The sequence below is a fragment of the Phascolarctos cinereus genome, unplaced genomic scaffold, assembly GCF_003287225.1.
Source record: "Phascolarctos cinereus isolate Bilbo 61053 unplaced genomic scaffold, phaCin_HiC Scaffold_1;HRSCAF=81, whole genome shotgun sequence".
Taxonomy (NCBI): Eukaryota; Metazoa; Chordata; class Mammalia; order Diprotodontia; family Phascolarctidae; genus Phascolarctos; species Phascolarctos cinereus.
In genome coordinates this window covers 185,267,371-185,286,035 of record NW_027555514.1, presented here as the reverse complement: position 1 = coordinate 185,286,035, position 18,665 = coordinate 185,267,371, and the positions used below count along the sequence as shown (strand labels likewise).

Genomic DNA, 18,665 nt, shown 5'->3' with positions numbered 1-18,665 from the left:
TGTTTATCGGCTCCTTACATTCTTTTAGCTCCATTCTCTAAAGTGGAATTTTGTTTTGTTTAATAACATGGCCTGACTCTTCTGGTCTCTATGCTTTTGTTAACACTATTTTTATGCTTGAACGTTCTCACTCTTTCTCTCTTCACTTCTTGGATTCCTTCCTAGTTTTTAGTCTAACTCTGGAGTCTACCTCCTCCTTGAAATCTTCCTTCCCTCATTGTACCCCTGTCGTATCAGTAATGACTTTCCCCCTTAGGCCACATCTTTCTTTGCACCTCTCTAATGCACTTATGTAAGATTGCTTGTCATGGTTATCTCTGTTTGTGTTTTATCTCTTTCTTAGATAAGCTTTGATAAGATAAGGGCTATGTCTTATCTAATCTAAACTTTTATCTCCCTCAACACCAAGCACACTGTTGACACTGGTTATGTAGAAAGCGTGATCAGTAGGTGCTGAGAATATTAAAAAAAATAAATTGGAAATGATTCCTGTTCTCAAAGAGCTTATGATTTTTCTCTCCTACATGATGTCATTGATACCATGTATTTATAGTATAGAAATAGGGGCTACATGACTGGGGATTTGAAATGGAGAGCCCTGGCTAACTAAGTTGGGCTATTAATAATTCCTGGGTACTCAGTTATCTGCCACTAGAATTTTGCAAAGTAAGTTTTGATAGGAAGGATGAAATTCCAGGCTTACAAAGAGTTATATATTCCATGCCTCCCATCTCTAAACCCTTTTGAACTTGCTAGGAAAGCCACTAGGGAATACTTCTTGCCAATTCTCCTCTGAGTTATAGTCTCCTGCCAGGCCTCTGAAAAGACTGAAAACTTAGTGGAAATAGTTCATATTGATGCCATATTGGTGTTTATAGAACTTACCCACTACCTATGGTGTCCAAAGGAAGCCTTGTTTTTGATGCCTTAGTATAAGGCAATTATTTAGCACTTCAATTAAATTAAAGCTGACAGGTTTTTATTGGACGCTATGTGTGAGGCATTGTGCTAGATGCTGTCTAGTACAAAGACGAAGGATTCAAAACATTCCCTGTGCTCAAGGTGTTTATAGTCTACAATCCAAAGTGAAGACCTCAGGCTGTGAAAGAACCAGAAAAATGAAATCCGGGCTGGGATGGCAAGAAGCTTCCTGACACCTTTAGCATCTTGCCTTGAAGGCTCAGAATCCTTAATAAATATCGCTTTATTCCTTCTTACATAATCCATAGAAGATCCAGTTCTTTCCATATGAGAAGAAAATGAGGCTTGGAGAGAGGAAAGAGGTTTTTAAGCATCATTTAGGATATTGGATTAATTCCAGGAATAGGAACCAAGATTCTTGGTTTCTTCAGAATGAATCTCAATGAAGTTGTTGTTGGATTTATGTTTTTTGGTGGGGACAAATAAGAATAAAGATAATTAAATATTAATAAGCACAATGATGATTTTATTATCCCAAATCCTGAGTGGATGGCCAGTCTGAAAGAATAAAATGAAGACATGGTGGGGATGCCTTATGGATTCAGGCATGGATTCAGAGGAAAGAGCTGAATACTTGTCAGATAACTGGGAGATTTGTACCCCAGCAACAGGTAGTTATAATGTACTTAGCTGGTGTCCATGTTGTTACAGATTGGATTATCGTTTGGTTCATATCATTAGAAAGCAAGGCTAATATACAATTTACTTTGATTGAATTAATCAGAATAATAAAGGCAAAGTAATTCTTTAAGCACAAATGATATTCTGGCTATAGTACAGGTCATGTGCTCTCAGCCAAAATTGTGACTGCAATGGAAATCTCCAATTTGGGCCCAGCTGATATTCTGTTTGAGACTATTTCTTGGTTCTCTCTGAACGTTAATGCCAGCCAGGAATGGGAAACTAATACCTCTAGGATAAAAAGAAGACCTGGGGGAATTTAGGCAAATAGTCTATGCTGGAGTACTTCTCACATTTTTGGCTCCCCAAAGTTTAATTGGATTCCTTAGCTTTGGACTCTGATCTGAATCACTTCTTCTCAATTGTATCAGCATCCAGTCCCACACCATCACTTGGACTTTCTTGAGCCTTGCTTTCACTACTCCAAGTACCTTGTCCTACAGTTTTAAGAATATATCTTGTTTCTCTTTTTGAAAAATTGGGACACCTACCAGTCCCTTGTCTTGTGGCATTTCTCTTAACCTTCATGATTTTTCCATGATCACCTATAGTGGTTCAGTGAACACATCCATCGATACTGTTTGCACCCGAGGGTGTAGTTTCCTCAGGCCTGGTGAATTAATCAGTCTCATTAAGGGCAGCTAGATACTCTCTTGTTATGTCTTTACCTATCTTGGCTTCCATTTCCCTGTTAACCATTTCTATCTTATCTTCTAAGGACTGCTTTCCTTGGTGAAGAAAATAGAAGTTAGTGAGGGGAATAGTTCCACCTTCATTGTATCATCTATTATTGTCCTGCACTCCTTCACTATAGCAAACCCCCAAACCAAAACAACAGCAAAAACTGCTTTTTATAACACTCAGTACCAGCTTTGGTTCCAAGTGAGATTTGCAATACCTGACATTATCTTATTGTATCTGGGATAATCTTTTGTGTTTCTGCTTGGTCACATGCCCTTGCTTTTGTCTCCTATTCATTTGCCTTTACAAAAGATGTTTACTGTGTTCCCTGTACATACAAAATGATCTCTGTAGACAGCTTTCCATTTTATATTTCACCAGGATCTTTTGTGTTATCAGAATTTTGTTCTCCAGCGCACTTCCCGAACTCTTCCTGAGTTCAAATTTATCCTCAGACACTTACTAGCTGGGTGACCCTGGGCAAATCACTTCAGCTTATTTGCCTCAGTTTCTTCCTCTGTCAATGAGCCAGAGAAGGAAATGGCAAGCCACTCCAGTATCTTTGCCAAGAAAACCCCAAAATGGGGTGATAAAGAATCAGACATGACTGAAAATGACTGAACAACAAGTTCCTTTGTAATGTCACTGTGTTTCTTTTATATTTTCTGTGCATATGCTATTTTTCTCCAGTAGAATATAAGCTACTTGAGGAAAAGGACTGTTTTCTTTTTTGTTTTTGTATCCCCAGTATTCAGCACAGAGAATGCAAACTCCCAAGCTAATCTTTTGTTCCTTTGCATCCCAGCATTACCTGTTTCAGCCACAGGATGGTGACAGAGTACAGCTGGCTAAGTTAGTTATTGCTAGCAGGATATTTGACTCGACAAGGGACTTTGGAGATCCCTTAGTCCAGCTCCCTTCACTTTGCCTTTGGGGAAACTGAGACCTAGAGAGCTTAAGTGACTTATGTGGATTATACAGGAGAGCTCACAAAGCCATCACTAAAACTAAGGACTTAATTCCAATTCCAATTGTTAAATACATGATATTTGGACAATTTGGCCAGGAGTTTTTGATTGAAGATGAGTGCTTGTTACCGATGTCTTTGTTATAGCTATTAAAAAAATTATTTCAATAGCTCAAGTTAGCCCCAACTGGTTCCAGATTACCTCCTCTATCATCCCCACTAATCTTTAATTTCTTCCTATTTGCTGGCTCCTTCCCTGTTGCCTGCCAACACACATGTCTCCCTCATCCTCAGTATTTTCACTTGCTCCAGCCATTCCTGATACCTCTTCTTTTTAACATTCATTTTTAAAATTTTGAGTTCCAAATTTTCTCCTTCCTTCCTGACCCCTGCCCACCCATTGAGAAAACAAGCAATATGATATAGATTATACATGTGAAGTCATGTAAAACATATTTTCTTATTAGCCATGTTGGAAAAAAAGCAAGAAAAATAAGGAAAGTGAGAAAAATATGCTTCAATCTGCACTCAGAGTTTATCAATTTTTTTTCTCTGAAGGGGGATGGCATTTTTCATCATGAATCCTTGGGAATAGGCTTGGGTTATTGTCTTGATCAGAGTACCTGCTTCTTCTTCTTGATTAAATCTTTGATAAAGCTAGCAAAATTAGATACTTATACTTATTCTCCTTTTACTCATTTTTAAACCTTCGCGATTTGGCTTTCAACCTCATTATTCAACTGAAACCACCCTCTCCAACATCACCAATTATCTCTTAATTGCCAGATTTAATGGCCTTTTCTCAATCCTCATCCTTCTTGACCTTTCTGAAGCCTTTGAGACGTTAATCACTCTCTTCTTGATATTCTCTTCTCTCCTGCTTCTCCTACTGTCTAAATCAATCTCCTTTGCTGCATCTTATCTCTTCTCCAATGATATTGTTTCACTTGGTAAATCTCACTAATTCCCATGGCTTCAATGATCATATCTGTGCAGATGATTCTCAGGTCTATTTATCCAGCCTTAACTTTTCCCCTGACTTGTAGTCTCCCAGCTACTTATTTGACATCTTGAACTGGAGGTCCTGTAGATACACCAAACTCAACACGTTCCAAACTCATTATCTTCCCCCTCTTCCTCATACATCTGTCTTTCTAACTTCCTTATTTCTATCAGTCTCTCTCCTGAGCTCCAGGCCTGAATCACCAATAGCCTCTTGGATATCTCAGATTGGATGTTTCATAGGCATCTCAAACTCAACACTATCTTTCCCCTTTCCAAAAAGAAAACAAAAACCTCTTGGATCTTATTACTATATCATCCTCGTTTCCTTTCCACTCCTTCTTTTCTACTATTTGTTTTAATAGATGAGAGTATTATTTTATTTTTTCTTTTATAATATCTTATTAACATTCTTTTTTGCATCTCTACAACCACCTAGCAAATCCTTCCTCCCTAACAGAAGCCTTTCTTTGTGATGAAAGGTACAGGTAAGCAAAACAAATCAACACACTGGTCACATCTGAAAAATATATGCCTACATAGTCTACCTCCTCCCTACCAGGTAGCAGAGGGCCTGCTTCACTGTCAATCTTTTGAAGTCCATATTGGTCATTTCATTGTTTAGAAGACTTTCAGTATTGTTTTCTTTTACATTATTTGTTCATTTCTACATCAGTTCATTTAAATATTCCCAAATTTCTCTTAATTCTTATTTCTTTTTTAAAAATTGTGCAATAATATTTCATTGCATTCGTATATCACAGCTTCTTTCTTCATTCTTCAATCAATGGGTACTCACTTTCCTTCTAGTTCTTCGCTACGAGTGCTGTTAATATATATATTTTTTGTATTTCTGGAACCTTTCTCCTTTTCTCTTAGACTTCCTTTTCCCGATCACCTTCTCTTTTCTTCTCTTCTTCTGTTCTTTCTCTTCCTCCTCTGTGCCCAGTTATCTGAAGAGTGATGTGGCTGTGGGATTACTTTTCATCCAGAGAGTAAATATTGGGGGCCCAGTTAGACCTTGCCTTGCATACAGTTTAGATTATGTAGATTATGTAGTACCCTAAGATTTAAGGAATACTAAAGTAGCCTTTATAAAGCTCTGGGGATCTTTAGCTCAGCTCACATTCACGTTGATTATTCAGGTCTTCTAGCTATCAAATGCAGCTATAGGCAGTAAAGAGATAATACCTTGGCCTATTGGTGCCTTTTGACTCAGCGGCCAATTGAAAAGTTCCTCTTCTTGATATGGTGATGGGACAGGAAACAGAACACTTGTGCATACTTTCAATCAGGGAATGGACACTTCTATTTCAAGTGGTCATGCCTTTCTAAATCCTGCCAAATGAGTTGGCAGCAGGCAGCAGGCAGAGCTGCACATGCTTTGAGAATGGGACTCATATTGACCAAGACCCCATTATACTTGGAAAATTTCCCACACCTTCTGAAGCTCCTATTTCATCAAACTGACAGAAATCATGCCAATAGGAGACTCATTTAGGTTAATAACCATGCTGTTTTAAAAGGCAGATACCTCATATGAATGTAATGGAATACTATTGTGCTATAAGAAATGATGAACAGGCTAACTTTAGAAAAACCTGGGAAGACTTACATGGTCTGATGCTGAGTGAAGTGAGCAGAACCAAGAGGACTTTGTACACAATAGCAGCCATGTTATGCAATGACTAGGAATGTTAAACTGAACCCTTCTCAGCATTACGAGGATCTAAGACATCTCCAGAGGCCTCAGGATGGAAAATGCTATCCATATCCAAAGAAAGAACTATGGAAGTTGAATCGCTATCACTTATTTTTACCTTTTGTTGAGTTTTGTTTCATCTTTCTGATGGTTCCTCCTTTTGGTTTTAATTTTTACTTACAACTTCACTAATGTGAAAATATGTTTAATGGGTATGTAAATGTAAAGCCTATGTCAAATTGTGCGCTGTCTTGGGGGGGGAGAAAAAGGGAGAAAAAATTTTCAACTCAAAAGCATATGGAAAAAAAATTAAAAAGAAAATAAAGTACATTGTGAACTTCAAAAAAAAAAGGCAGATACCTCTGAGAGAATAAAGTGGAATCATCTGTAATTCATAGTTTAATCTTACTCTTTCTCTTGAGCACCAATCATGTATCACTAATTGCATCTTAGACATTTACAAATAGATGTTCTGGAGCCATCTAAAACTCAGTGTGCCCTGAACAAAACTCATCATCTTTCTCCAAAAGTTCACTTCTCTTTTAAACTTGAATTAATGAATGACACAGCAATTATTAAAAGCTTACTATGTGCTAGGCATGTACAAAGCCCTGGGGATACTAATGAAAAAGAGAGACAATTCCTGTCCTCAAGGAGTTTATTCTAATGGGGAAACCAAAAATACAGGTGAGTGATGGGCAGGGAAGGAGGAAGTCACAGGCATGGTCAGTGGAGCCTTAAAACAATTGAATGAAGTTTCCTTTCCACAAGCAATAGAGGTAGGGGTGTGTGTGTGTGTGTGTGTGTGTGTGTGTGTGTGTGTGTGTGTGTGTGTGTGTGTGTGTGTATGTGTAGGGGGTCATAAGGCTGAGATGAATAACATGAGTATGAGGATATAGCAGTGAGATGGGTCACTAGGGATGGCTTGATACAGTGAGCTCCCACAAATCACTGTGGCCCCAGGGTGGGAGCTGGAGGTCCACCAATCAATATGGCCCCAGGATGGGAGCCCTCAACCAGGGCTCCACCCTCCTCACAGCCTTAGTGCTGGTTAATGGCATATGCTACCACAGTGAAGTTCCAGGTAAGTCATTGTCACCCACAAAGTCTTTGGGTTCTGTCTCTTTTAGGTCCGGCATGGAAACAGATGTGTTGCCCTAGAAAGATGTCCTTGCTTCCACAAGGGCAAAGAATATGCCCCAGGAGAAATGGTGAAGATAGACTGTAACACTTGGTAAGGTGTAGTATGGGGATAATGGAGGCAGAAGGGTGTGAGAAATGTGAGGCATCATGATGACAACTGAAAAGAAGGATAGTCAGGACAATCAGGGACTTCCCACCTTCATTTTGTGGGAATTTAGGCATATCTTTCCCCTCCCTATGACTCAGATTCATCATCTGTAAAATGGAGAGAGAAAGACTCTTAAGGAATACCTGCATCACCTCTAAATGTCATAGAAAGCTAGAGCATCACATGTGCTCTGGCTCTCTCTTTTAGAGCCAGTCCTGTTAGACCACTGCTCAGCATTCCACAGGTGAGGGTACACTGAAGAATTGGGCTGTCTCTTTTCTACTGCTATTGCCTTGAGACCTCGTCATCTGTGTTCAGTCCCATTATTTCTCTTCTTTTTTTTTTTTTGGCAATTGGGGCTAAGTGATTTGCCCAGGGTCACACAGCTGGTAAGTGTCAAGTGTTTGGTCTGAGGCCAGATTTGAACTCAGGTCCTCCTGACTTCAGGGCTTGTGCTCTATCCGCTGTGCCACCTACCTGCCCCATAGCCCCATTATTTCAAGGGCGATGACTAGTACCCCAATTCCGTCCAAACACTTAAGGTAATTTAACTATAAATTAACTTTTACAAAGGATATTTATTTCAAAGGAATTGTAATAATTTAAAAATATTTCCCCTAAGAACTCAAGGACACACTCTTCCCTAAACCCTTTTCTCCTCCATCTTTGGGGGAATCAGCTTAAAACTTAGCTCAATTCATATGTAACATTGATCTATTCAAGTACCCATCCACAGGTAGCATCTCTACTGGAGGAGTTCTTGTCTTAGCTACTGCTGTGCTAGATTCTCAAAGGTCAACCCAAAAATTATTGCTCCATGGGAGTATTGATAGCTGGGTTGACCACAGCCCTTGATCTGTTCTCTGATCTATTTAAATTCCTGAGGTCAAGGTCAGAGACTCCCTAATCTTCAATGGGCATCATGTGTGGAAGTATTCCCAGATCTTCCAAGAGCAAATGAGTCCAAAAAGGAAGTAGCTGAAGATGGCAGGCCGGCTTTTGAATACATCCACAGCGGACCAATGAGCTTCCTCTTTTCCATATATTTAGTCAGCCAGAACCAGTTACAGAACATCTACATATGCTCCACAGTCTCTCCAGTGTACATTCCTTACACATGATCATGATTCTCCCAGATGAAAGCTCCCTAGCATCTTCCATGTTAAGAAGTTGCATCAGCCAAGCAAACAGTGGGGTCTGTGCATGTTCGGGGTCTGTTCATGTTCAGGGGCTCTATTATCCCAGGTTTGGAAGGACCTCTATTATCCCAGGTTTGGAAGGACCTCAAAAGGCACCTAGCCTAAATAGCTATTCCAATGCCTTATTGTGATGCAGAGTTTTAATCCCAGGCTCTCTAAATCTGTGCTGGAGAAGCGCAAACTCTGACAGGTCTTCCCAATCTAGAAAGGCCTCAGGTATGTCTGACCTGATGTGATTCTTGTCCAAAGACCCACATGAGTTCAGAGAGGCTCATCTCCTGAGGGAGAGACTCTGGAAGATGAAGATTTTTGGTGACAGGATTCTCTGCTAAAGTGTGCGCAAGGGCTACTCTTTGTATCATTGATGCAGAAATGATAGATGATGAAGAAGTCATATATCCTTGAAGTATTGAAGAGTCATTGTCATCAGTGTTTTTGCGTGCCTGATCTTGTGAGCATTGTCCTAGGAATTATGATATCTATAGGGATAAAGAGGTCAAGGCAAGTTAAACGATTTGCTCAACAATGAACTGTCAAGTTTATGACCAAACTGGGAATAGAAAGAAGCCAGGTGTTCCGACTTCCAGTCCTGTGTCCCTTTCCCTGTTCTCCTTGACCTTCCACCCCATAAGTACATGATGAAAGGCATTCCCTCTGGAGAGCTTTAGGCTCGAGAAAGGGACATTGAATAATTCCTTTGGAGAGCTATAGGTCTTTCCTCTCTGAATCTTCTCTCATCTCCAGTTGTATAGATTTCACTGTCAGCTTCTGGAGTGTGTTAAACATCAATGGGGAGGTGTCCCAGAGAGGGCTGTGACTACAATTTGGAGTAGGATTGTAGTGTTGCTTTTTTCTAGGTCTGAGGCCTTTCTGATATTCATTAGATTTTATAGGGGCTGGAGTGGGCTGGGAGAAATTTCCTTGGGAAAGTTTTATGGCAGAAGACAAATCCCTTTGGGTTTCAAGCTTTTGATACCACACTCATGGCCTGCATGACATAGGACCATAGATTTAGAGCTGCAAGGGACCCCACAGACTATCATGTTCAACCTTCTCATTGTACAGATGAGGAAACTGAGGTCTGGAGAGGTTAATTGACTTGCCCAGTGTCACACAGCTAGTAAGTGTCTGAAGCAGGATGCAAAGCCCCATCCTTCAGATGACAAATCTAGCACTCTAACCACTCTGCTACTTAGATATCTCCACCTCCCCCAGAACTTTCACACTTAACTTTGTGATGGAAAAATCTGTGATTTGGGGGAAGGCAGTCTGAGGACTTGACCCTAGCAGGCTGTACTATGTACTAGCTGAACATCTCTGGGCAAGTCATTTCTTTTCTTTGTTCCATAAAATAAAGGTGTTAGACTAGATGTCTAATGTTCAGGTCTAATATTTTGTGACGCTGGGATCACAGTTTTTCAGTCCTTCTGTGGTTGTTTATGTTGCTAAGAATATTTCTGCTTTGCCTCAGTTTTTTAAAATTTTAGGCCCAGAGTGACTTGTGGAATCTGCTCCGTCAAGGCTATGGCTGAACCTTATAAGTGTCAGTATATGTGGTGAATCCCTGTTCCCTGATGGGTGAGAGGGCTCCCAGGCACTGATTATTAGGAACAATTTCTAGGACTTGAACAAAAGATGTGAGGATATCCTCCAGATTGTGATTTGAGAAAGCAGCTGGGATAACATGATGACTCAAATGTAGGGGCTAAGTAGGATACATAGTGGTTCGAAATATGAGAGGGTGCAATACAAGGCAAGTATTTATATTGTCACCAAAATGATGGTTTATCACTCAAAACCCCTCTACCTGAGACAGCCTCTGATTATGGTGGATGTATGCCACCTTTCACTGTGAGCCACTCTAGTGGGGCATTGGTGGCCTCAAGGCCACATGTGGCCCTCTAGGTTCTCAAGTGTGGCTGAATCCAAACTTCACAGAATAAATCCCCTTAATAAAAGTCCTGACTCCAGACTGTTACCATTTTCTCACCTTCTTGACTAAGTGATCTTGGACAAGTCTTCCCTACTGAATACCTCAGTTTCTCCTTCAGCAGTCCCTTGGCTTCTGCCTCTTTCTTGGCTGTGTGCCATGCTATGAAGACAGATGAAATCGTATATGTAAAGTGTTTTTTGGAGCACCATACACGTTATAAACCACAGATTAGAATCCTTATTTTCCTGAAGGCTGCCTGAGAGAGCAGAGAAGAAGTCAGAGAAGTGTCTGGGGAGTACTCAAAGAAAGTAAATAATCACTTTCTTTGCCAACCAATTCAAACAAATAAGTATCTTTAATAATAACTAGCATTTATATTGCACTTTTGCTCGCAAAATGCTTTACAAGTATTATTTTATCCTCACACTAACCCTGGGAGGTAAGTGCTGTTATTATCCCCACTTTACTGATGAGGAAACTGAGGCTGAAAGAGGTTAAATGACTTGCCCAGGGTCACACAGCTAGCTGTTAAGTATCTGAGGCTGGATCTGAACCCAGATCTTCCTGATACCAAGCCCAATACTCTACATGCTGTGCCACCCGGTATGAAGCATCGTGTTAGGGCTATGAATGCAAATAGGAAAAATGACTATTCCCATATTAAAAAAACTTATACTCTGCTGAAATAATAATTTACGTAGCACTTTAAGATGGAGTAGAAAAAGTACTAGCTCTGATGGCAAAAGACCTAGGTTGAAATCTTAACTCTGGTGTTTACTACAAGAATAATATTGGACAAGTCACAACCACTCTGGAACTCAGTCTCCCCATCTGTAAAATGGGGGGAAGTTTGAACAATATGACTTCTGATTCCAGCTCTAGGCCTAGGTGCCCGTGAAGGTTCACATAGCATGTTCCTCACAATAACCCTACGAGGTAGCCTATACAAAGAATTGTCAGCCCCATTTTACAGATGAGGAAAATGAAGGTTAAAAAAAGGTGAATTGACTACTAACCTCTGGTCATGTAGCAGGTAAATGGCAGAGATGTGATTTGAACAGAGACCTCTTAATTCCAGATCTGGCAGTCTCTCCACTCTGTCACGTTGCTTCTCACTACACCGTGTTGCTCTGTTCTCTCTTTTCTCAAGTGTGTGCCGTAATAGAAGATGGGACTGTACGGACACAGTGTGTGATGCCACCTGCTCGGTGATTGGCACAGCCCACTACCTGACCTTTGATGGCCTCAAATACACTTTCCCTGGCCACTGTCAGTATGTTCTGGTGCAGGTAGGAACGAGGGGTGACAAAGGAATGTTTGTTTGCAGGGAACAGATTGAGAGGTGGGCACGTCCTGTAATTTGAGGGCTTTTCAAGTAGGCTCATGAGCTGCTTTCTGCAGAGAAAGATTTGACAGCCTGCTGTGTACAGGTCCATTTTCCATCTATTGAGAAGGGAACCTTGAGAGGCAGTGCAGTGTGTGGGAAAGAGCACTTAACTTTCAGGAGACATGGGTTTGAATTTCAGCTCTGATATCACCTGTATAAACGTAGGCAAGCTGCTTAATCTTAATGAGTTTCTGTTTGCTCATCTGCAAAATATGGATAATAAAGCTTTCTATCGCAAGGAAGGGCAATTAGGTGGTGCGGTGGATAGAACACCAGGCCTGGAGTTAGGGAGACCTGAGTTCAAATCCGAACTCAGTCCCTTACTAGCTGTGTGATGCTGGGCAAGTCACTTAACCCTGTTTGCCTCAGTTTCCTCATCTGTAAAATGAGATGGAGAAGGAAATGGCAAACGACTCCAGCATCTTTGCCAAGCAAACCCCAAGTGGGTTTTCAAAGAGTTGGATATGACTGTGAAATGACTGAACAAAAACAACATTGCAAGGAAGGTACATGGGAGCCTATTGACATATTTTCCTGGGACTGTGTATGACTTGAAGATGCTTTCTTTTTCTGCAAATGATTTGACATAGTCCACCCTGAAGGCAGGGGGACAAATAAGTTGACTTAAGGAAGTTGTTTCCATTACAAGGTTCCTTTGGTCCTTCCAAAAATTTCCTTTTCAACAGATCATAATTGGGGGGGCATTATGGAGAGGGAGAGGTGGCAGCTGGGGAACAGAGGCTAATCTTGCCCACTGAGGTGAGAAGGCCCTAGAAACCTTATCTAGTGAGTGGAGGGCTGATCCCCTCTCCTTTTCCTTTGACTTTGACATAAGTTCCTATGAATCTTCGGTAACCATGGAGGTATAGAAGGCTTCACTATAACAGGGTGAGATAATTTTCCCTTGAGAAGCTGTAAACAAATTTGGTCTTCCTGCTTTCGTCTTTGGGAGCAGAAGTAATATTGAGATGGTCCAAAGAAAGCACCGCAAATCGGCCTCAGACCCAAAGACTGAAATAATTCATAGCTAAGAGGTAGTCGGATTATTTTAGGTGGTGTGTTAATAGGTACTTATAATCAAAGGTACCTTTTGGTTCAGTCGTTCAGTTTCTTTTCAGTCTTATCTGACTGTTGGTGACCCCATTTGGGCTTTTCTTGGCAAAGATACTTTGGTGGTTTGTCATTTGCCTTCTCCAGCTCATTTTACAGATAAGGAAACTGAGGCAAAGAGGGTTAAATGACTTGCCCAGGGTCATGCAGTTAGTAAGTGTCTGAGGCCAGATTTGAACTCATGAAGATGAATCTTTCTGACTCCAGACTTGTTGCTCTATCCACTGTGCCACCTAGCTACTCTTGTGCTAGGCACTGTTAAAAAAGAAAAAAAAAGACAGATGCATCATTCAAACAATACACTCCACTCCTTTATTGCCCAAGCTTGTGTTAATATCTCTAGTAGCCATACCATATTAAACTCATAATGTCTTCACTGCCTCTCCAAACACACACACATAGGCACGTGCTCTCACACACACACCTACATACACACCTGTTACCATTGATAAAGACCTCTGAGTATTGTGCATGTGAATCTTCTGATTTGTGGTCAGAAGAAGGAAGGATAGTGGTGGGACCTAAGAGGGAGATGGGCACTTTCTCCAAACCAACATGGTGGAAGTGGTACTAGTGCTCAAGTTAGCAAACCTCATTTCAAATTCTCATTCCAATATTTACTACATGCCTGGGTAAGTCAATCAACTTTTCTTCCTCTCAGTTTCCTTATCTATAGTATGGGGGTATACTCACACCTACCTCATAGCATCATTGTGAGGGAAGTGCTTTGTAAACCGTAAAGGGCTCCATGAACTTGAACTCTCATTGTTTCCCCCACTTTTTAGGACCACTGTGGCAACAACCCTGGAACCTTTCGGATCCTGGTGGAGAATGAAGACTGCAGGTTTTCCTCAGTGAAGTGTAGTAAGCGGGTCATCATTCTATTTGAGGAGGGAGAGATCGAACTCTTTGATGGGGAGGTAGGTACCATCCTCATCCCTTTCTCCTCTGATACATACACACATACATACACATACACATACATGTATATATGTATGTATGTGTGTATGTATGTATGCACACATATGTACATACATACGTATGTGTGTGTATATACATATATATATATATATATATATGTATATATAATCTTTTGCTCTTTTATTTTGGAGGAAAGTGGTTTTGGAGTCAGAAGACCTTAATTACTTACTTTCTACCTGTGTGACCTTGGGCAAGTCACTTAGAATTATCTGTAAAACAAGGGAATTAATCCAAATGGACTCTGAGGTCCCTTAAGCTCAAGATCTATGATCCTAAGACTAGACTGTCTATAGTTTTCTACTAAACACCAAACAAAGGGAATTTGATAAACTCAGTCCCAGACCCCTATTTACTGCAAGATTATTGTCTTATTAGATTTGGGCTAATGAACTTGGTTAGAGTATAGTGTTGCTAATAGAACAAGGATGAAGTGTTAAGTCTTCTGAAGGAGACCTCGAGGGTGTCTGGGGTATTTAGGAGAGCTAGCATTTCTGGGGCTTGCTGAGACCTTTTCAGGGCTGCTCATCCACCTTTGGCATCCACCTGTCACCCACTCTAACCTGTAGCTCCAAGAAGCCGTAGCGTGCACAGTGGCCACACCCTGGTAAAACTCTCAGCAGACAGGCTAAACCAGGTTGAAGGCAACCGAGGAACCTCAAACAGGTCAGTAAGTTAGGGGAATGCCTACACCAAGCATGTGAATACTTCCCTGGCAGAATGGGTGGATGAGGACAGTTTGTTCCAACGGCCATGAAGGTGGCTGAAGCAGGCGCTGTGGAGTTCTTAGAGCTTGGTCGGACATCTAAGATGTCAAGGTTATCCACTGCCTCCTGGCCATTGCCCATCATCTTGACTTTTGTCCTGCCACTGCACTTCCATGACTCTGGAAGAAAGAATAAGGCTGATAGCTTTGTGCAACTCTGCTTCACTTAAATTCAATTCACTCATGAGTTAAGACATCCCCTGTGATGACACTGGGCCTCTTTAAAAATGAAGGACAGGGCAGCTAGGTGGCACAGTGGATAGAGTACCGGTCCTGGAGACAGGAGGAACTAAGTTCAAATCCAGCCTCAGACCAGACACTTGACACTAGCTGTGTGACCCTGGGGAAATCACTTAACCCCAATTGCCTAAAAAAATCCTAAAAAACCCAAAACAAACAAACAAAAAAAGAATATGAAGGACAAATGACAACAGTATACTACCTTTCTGCGAAGTATGCTTCACTACCAGGAAGTTCTTTGAAGTTGTGATTGGAAACTTCACTGAGATCTTTCAGTGTTATTTTCTTATACGTTGTTGTGGTTGTTGAATAAATGGATAGATAGATGGGACACCTAGGTGGCACGGTGGATAAAGTGCCAGGCCTGGAGTCAGGAAGACTCATCTTCCTGAGTTCAAATCTGGCCTCAGACACTTACTAGCTGTGTGACCCTGAGTAAGTCAATGTACCCTGCTTGCCTCAGTTTCCTCATCTGTAAAATGATCTGGAGAAGGAAATGGCAAACTACTGCAGTATCTTTGCCAAGAAACCCCCAAATGGGGTCATAAAGAGTTGGATATGACTGAACTGACTGATGGATGTGCCAAGTACTGTTATATTCTCTAGGGACACAAAGACAAGAAGATAAAACAGTATCTACTGTTAAACTCTAATGAGAAATTGGAAAGTAGAGGCCAGAGAGTCCCATTCCAGCCAGGGAGAGGCATTTTGGAAAGTTACTGTAATAATGAGTGCATTTCCTCTAATATCAACTGCTAGTGATTACTATCCCATTATCAGGGATACTCAAAGGATTGTGGAGGTAGAATTGATGAGACTTGGCAAGTGATTGAATATGAGAGCTAAGAGAGAAATTAGGACTCATTATACAGTTCTGGTACTGATCTGCATAGAGATAATAGTTGAATCTATGGGAGCTGATGAGGACACTAAGGGAAAGATCACCAAGACAGAGGTGAATAGGGATTAGCACAGAGCCACTGGGGGCAACCAAGCTAAAGGATGGGAAATAATAGCTAGACATTACATAATGCTTTAAAGTTTGTAGAGCACTTTACACACATTATCTCATTTTATTCTAACAACGATCCTGAGAGGTAGCTGCCATTATTATCCTCATTTTACAGATGAAGAAACTGAGGCAAGTAGAAGTTAAATGAGACCCAGGGTCATATATTGAGTGTCTGAGGCAGATTTGAATTCAGGTCTTCTGGATTCCAGGTCCAGCGCTCTAGACACTGTTCCACATGGCAAGAGAAAAGAAAGGAGAACTATAAGAGAGCAGTATCACAGAAGCCGAAGAGAAGAGACTATCTAGAAGGAAAGGTAGTCAGCAGTGGCAATAGCCATGGAGAAGTCAAGAAGAATGAAGGCTGAGAAAAGGCCATTGGACTGAACAGTTAAGAAATTATTGTTAGTTTTGGAGAAATCATTTAAAGTAAATTCAGAAGCCATATTACATGGAGTTTTAAAGGCAGTGGAGGTGTGGGCAGGGAGTGTAGGTGACTCATATTCATAAGCTACAGATATATAGTCTACACAGTAGATTAAGGGATCTTAACTGTGAATCCAAAGATGGGTGGGTCTGTTGATAGAATACAGGAGATTTGTATGCTTGGATGGAAAAAAAGTCTTTATTTACATTGACCTCTAATATTTAGAATTTCCTTTAATTAGGAATGTAGGCAACACAACATTATTCTGAGGAGACAATAAGCTTCACCTAACTGCTAAGGGGGTCCATGACACAAAATAAGGCTGAGGAGCTCTGCTGTAGATAGACCCAAATAATCATTCAAACAACCACTCATGGTGTATTCTTCTCAAACAGGATGAAGGAGTGATTATGACTAGTAGTAATTCATCCCTATGCTTAGAAGCTTTCCCAATATGATCTGGTGTTGCACAAGAATTATCATTGTCACCCTTATAATTTTATAGAGTGCTAGGATTTCAGGCTAATGCAATAAGGCGAGAAAGTTAAGTAAAAAAATTAAATATTGACAAACTGGAGGGAAAATGTCTATTTTGGATGCTAGGATAGTGAGTGAAAAAAATATTAAGCAATGCTCTGGATCAGGATTAGCATTCATCATGCGTTGTGCTGAGCACTAGAGATGGAAATATGAAAGCAAAGACAATTATAGCCCTCAAGGAGCTTACATTCTAATGGGGTGGAGAAGGGGGGGACAACACCTGCATCAGAGAGAGGCATTTTAGAAAGTTACTATAATGAGGAGTGGATCCTTAGTGGGTAGATGGTACACCTCACCTAGAGACAATGGCAGAGTTGATTTTATTATGGTTCTTGGTTTAAGCACTAGAGGGGAATAAGGAGGAAAGGGTATATGCACAGTCTTGGGTGGGTGGCAGACAGGAGGAGGTGAAGTGAAGTATGGATGGGGCTTTCCTGAAATAGTGTTTAGGGAGAGGCAGCCACTAGTTAGAAGAGCAGGGTCCCAGGGTAAAAGTTCCCTTAGGGCATATTCTTTGTTAAAACATTATTCACAGATTATCATGTGTTTGTCCAGGCTATTGCCACTTGCCATCAGATACATTAGCAGCACAACAGTTGCGAGATTTGGGAAAATTGGGGAAAGTTAGTAGACTAACACGATTATATTGTAGGTTGATAGGTTTTCTACTTACTTACCAGGCTGTGTTAATGGCATCATCATTCCATCAGAACCTGTTTAAGGGGCTATATGCTTTCAAACAGCACTTGTTTATGAAGGTCCCTTTTCGTGGTGGTATGGCTGCCCCCTCAACTGTTTTTCCTGTATCTTTGATGTTATTAAGATTAATTATTAAGGTTATTGCCATTTCCACTCTTGTTTCCTAAATGACCATGTGGTGCATATAGGATGGACAGTCATCGCTCTGAGGGCAAAGGATTAACAACTTTGAGGAAGAGATGATTGGTTTTCTGAAACTTTGGTTGGGCTTTGGAAAAGAGCATGATATTGTCATCTCACTTTCATTATCTTATCTGTTTCCCCCTTCAGGTGAATGTGAAAAAGCATTTGAAAGATGAGACTCATTTTGAGGTGGTGCAGTCAGGCCGCTATTACATCCTGTTACTAGGGAAAGGGATCTCCCTTATCTGGGATAGGAACATGGGAATCTCTGTTATTCTGAAACAAACATATCAGGTAAGTGGCCTTTTCTTTTCTGTCATTGTTTTATTTCCTATTTTCCTTTTCCATCATTCATATGGTTCTTCTTTGATTGTAGGTATGTGGTCCACCCACATTCATAGAATCACTGAATTGGAGTTGGAAAGGAGTACAGGGTCACCTAGTCCAATATCTCACCCAATAAAAATATCTCTTCTACAACATTTCTGGCAGGTGCTTGAACCCTTCCGGTGAAGGGGAAACTTACTATTTTGTTGGACAACCCATTCCATTTTGGGATGGTTCCAAATGTGATGCAGCTCTTCCTTAAAATTCAAGTAAAATCGGTTTCCTTGTAACTTCTAATAATTGGCATATCTCTGCATTTTACAGAAATAAATCTACTCCATTATCTACTGGGGCAGCGAGGTCATGCATTGGATAGAGTGCTGGGCCTGGAGTCATGAAGATTCATCTTTATGAGTTCAAATCTGGCCTCAGACACGTACTAGCTGTCTGACCCTAGGCAAGTCATAGCTCTGTTTGCCTCAGTTTCCTCATCTGCTAAAATGAGCTGGAGAAGGAAATGGCAAGCCACTCCAGTATCTTTGCCAAGACAAACCCAGATGGG

At 40.9% G+C, this 18,665-nt stretch overlaps 1 protein-coding gene across 2 annotated transcripts in view; it reads left to right on the top strand.

Moving 5' to 3' along the window:
• Positions 1-18,665, top strand: part of VWF (von Willebrand factor) — a 202,473-nt gene that overhangs the window by 99,108 nt on the left and 84,700 nt on the right. For both annotated transcript variants that reach the window (XM_078155450.1, XM_020994141.2), the window contains exons 19-22: positions 7,145-7,248; positions 11,588-11,726; positions 13,720-13,854; positions 17,924-18,070. In XM_078155450.1, the coding sequence (XP_078011576.1) occupies positions 7,145-7,248; positions 11,588-11,726; positions 13,720-13,854; positions 17,924-18,070 (525 nt within the window). The remainder of the gene's footprint in view (positions 1-7,144; positions 7,249-11,587; positions 11,727-13,719; positions 13,855-17,923; positions 18,071-18,665) is intronic.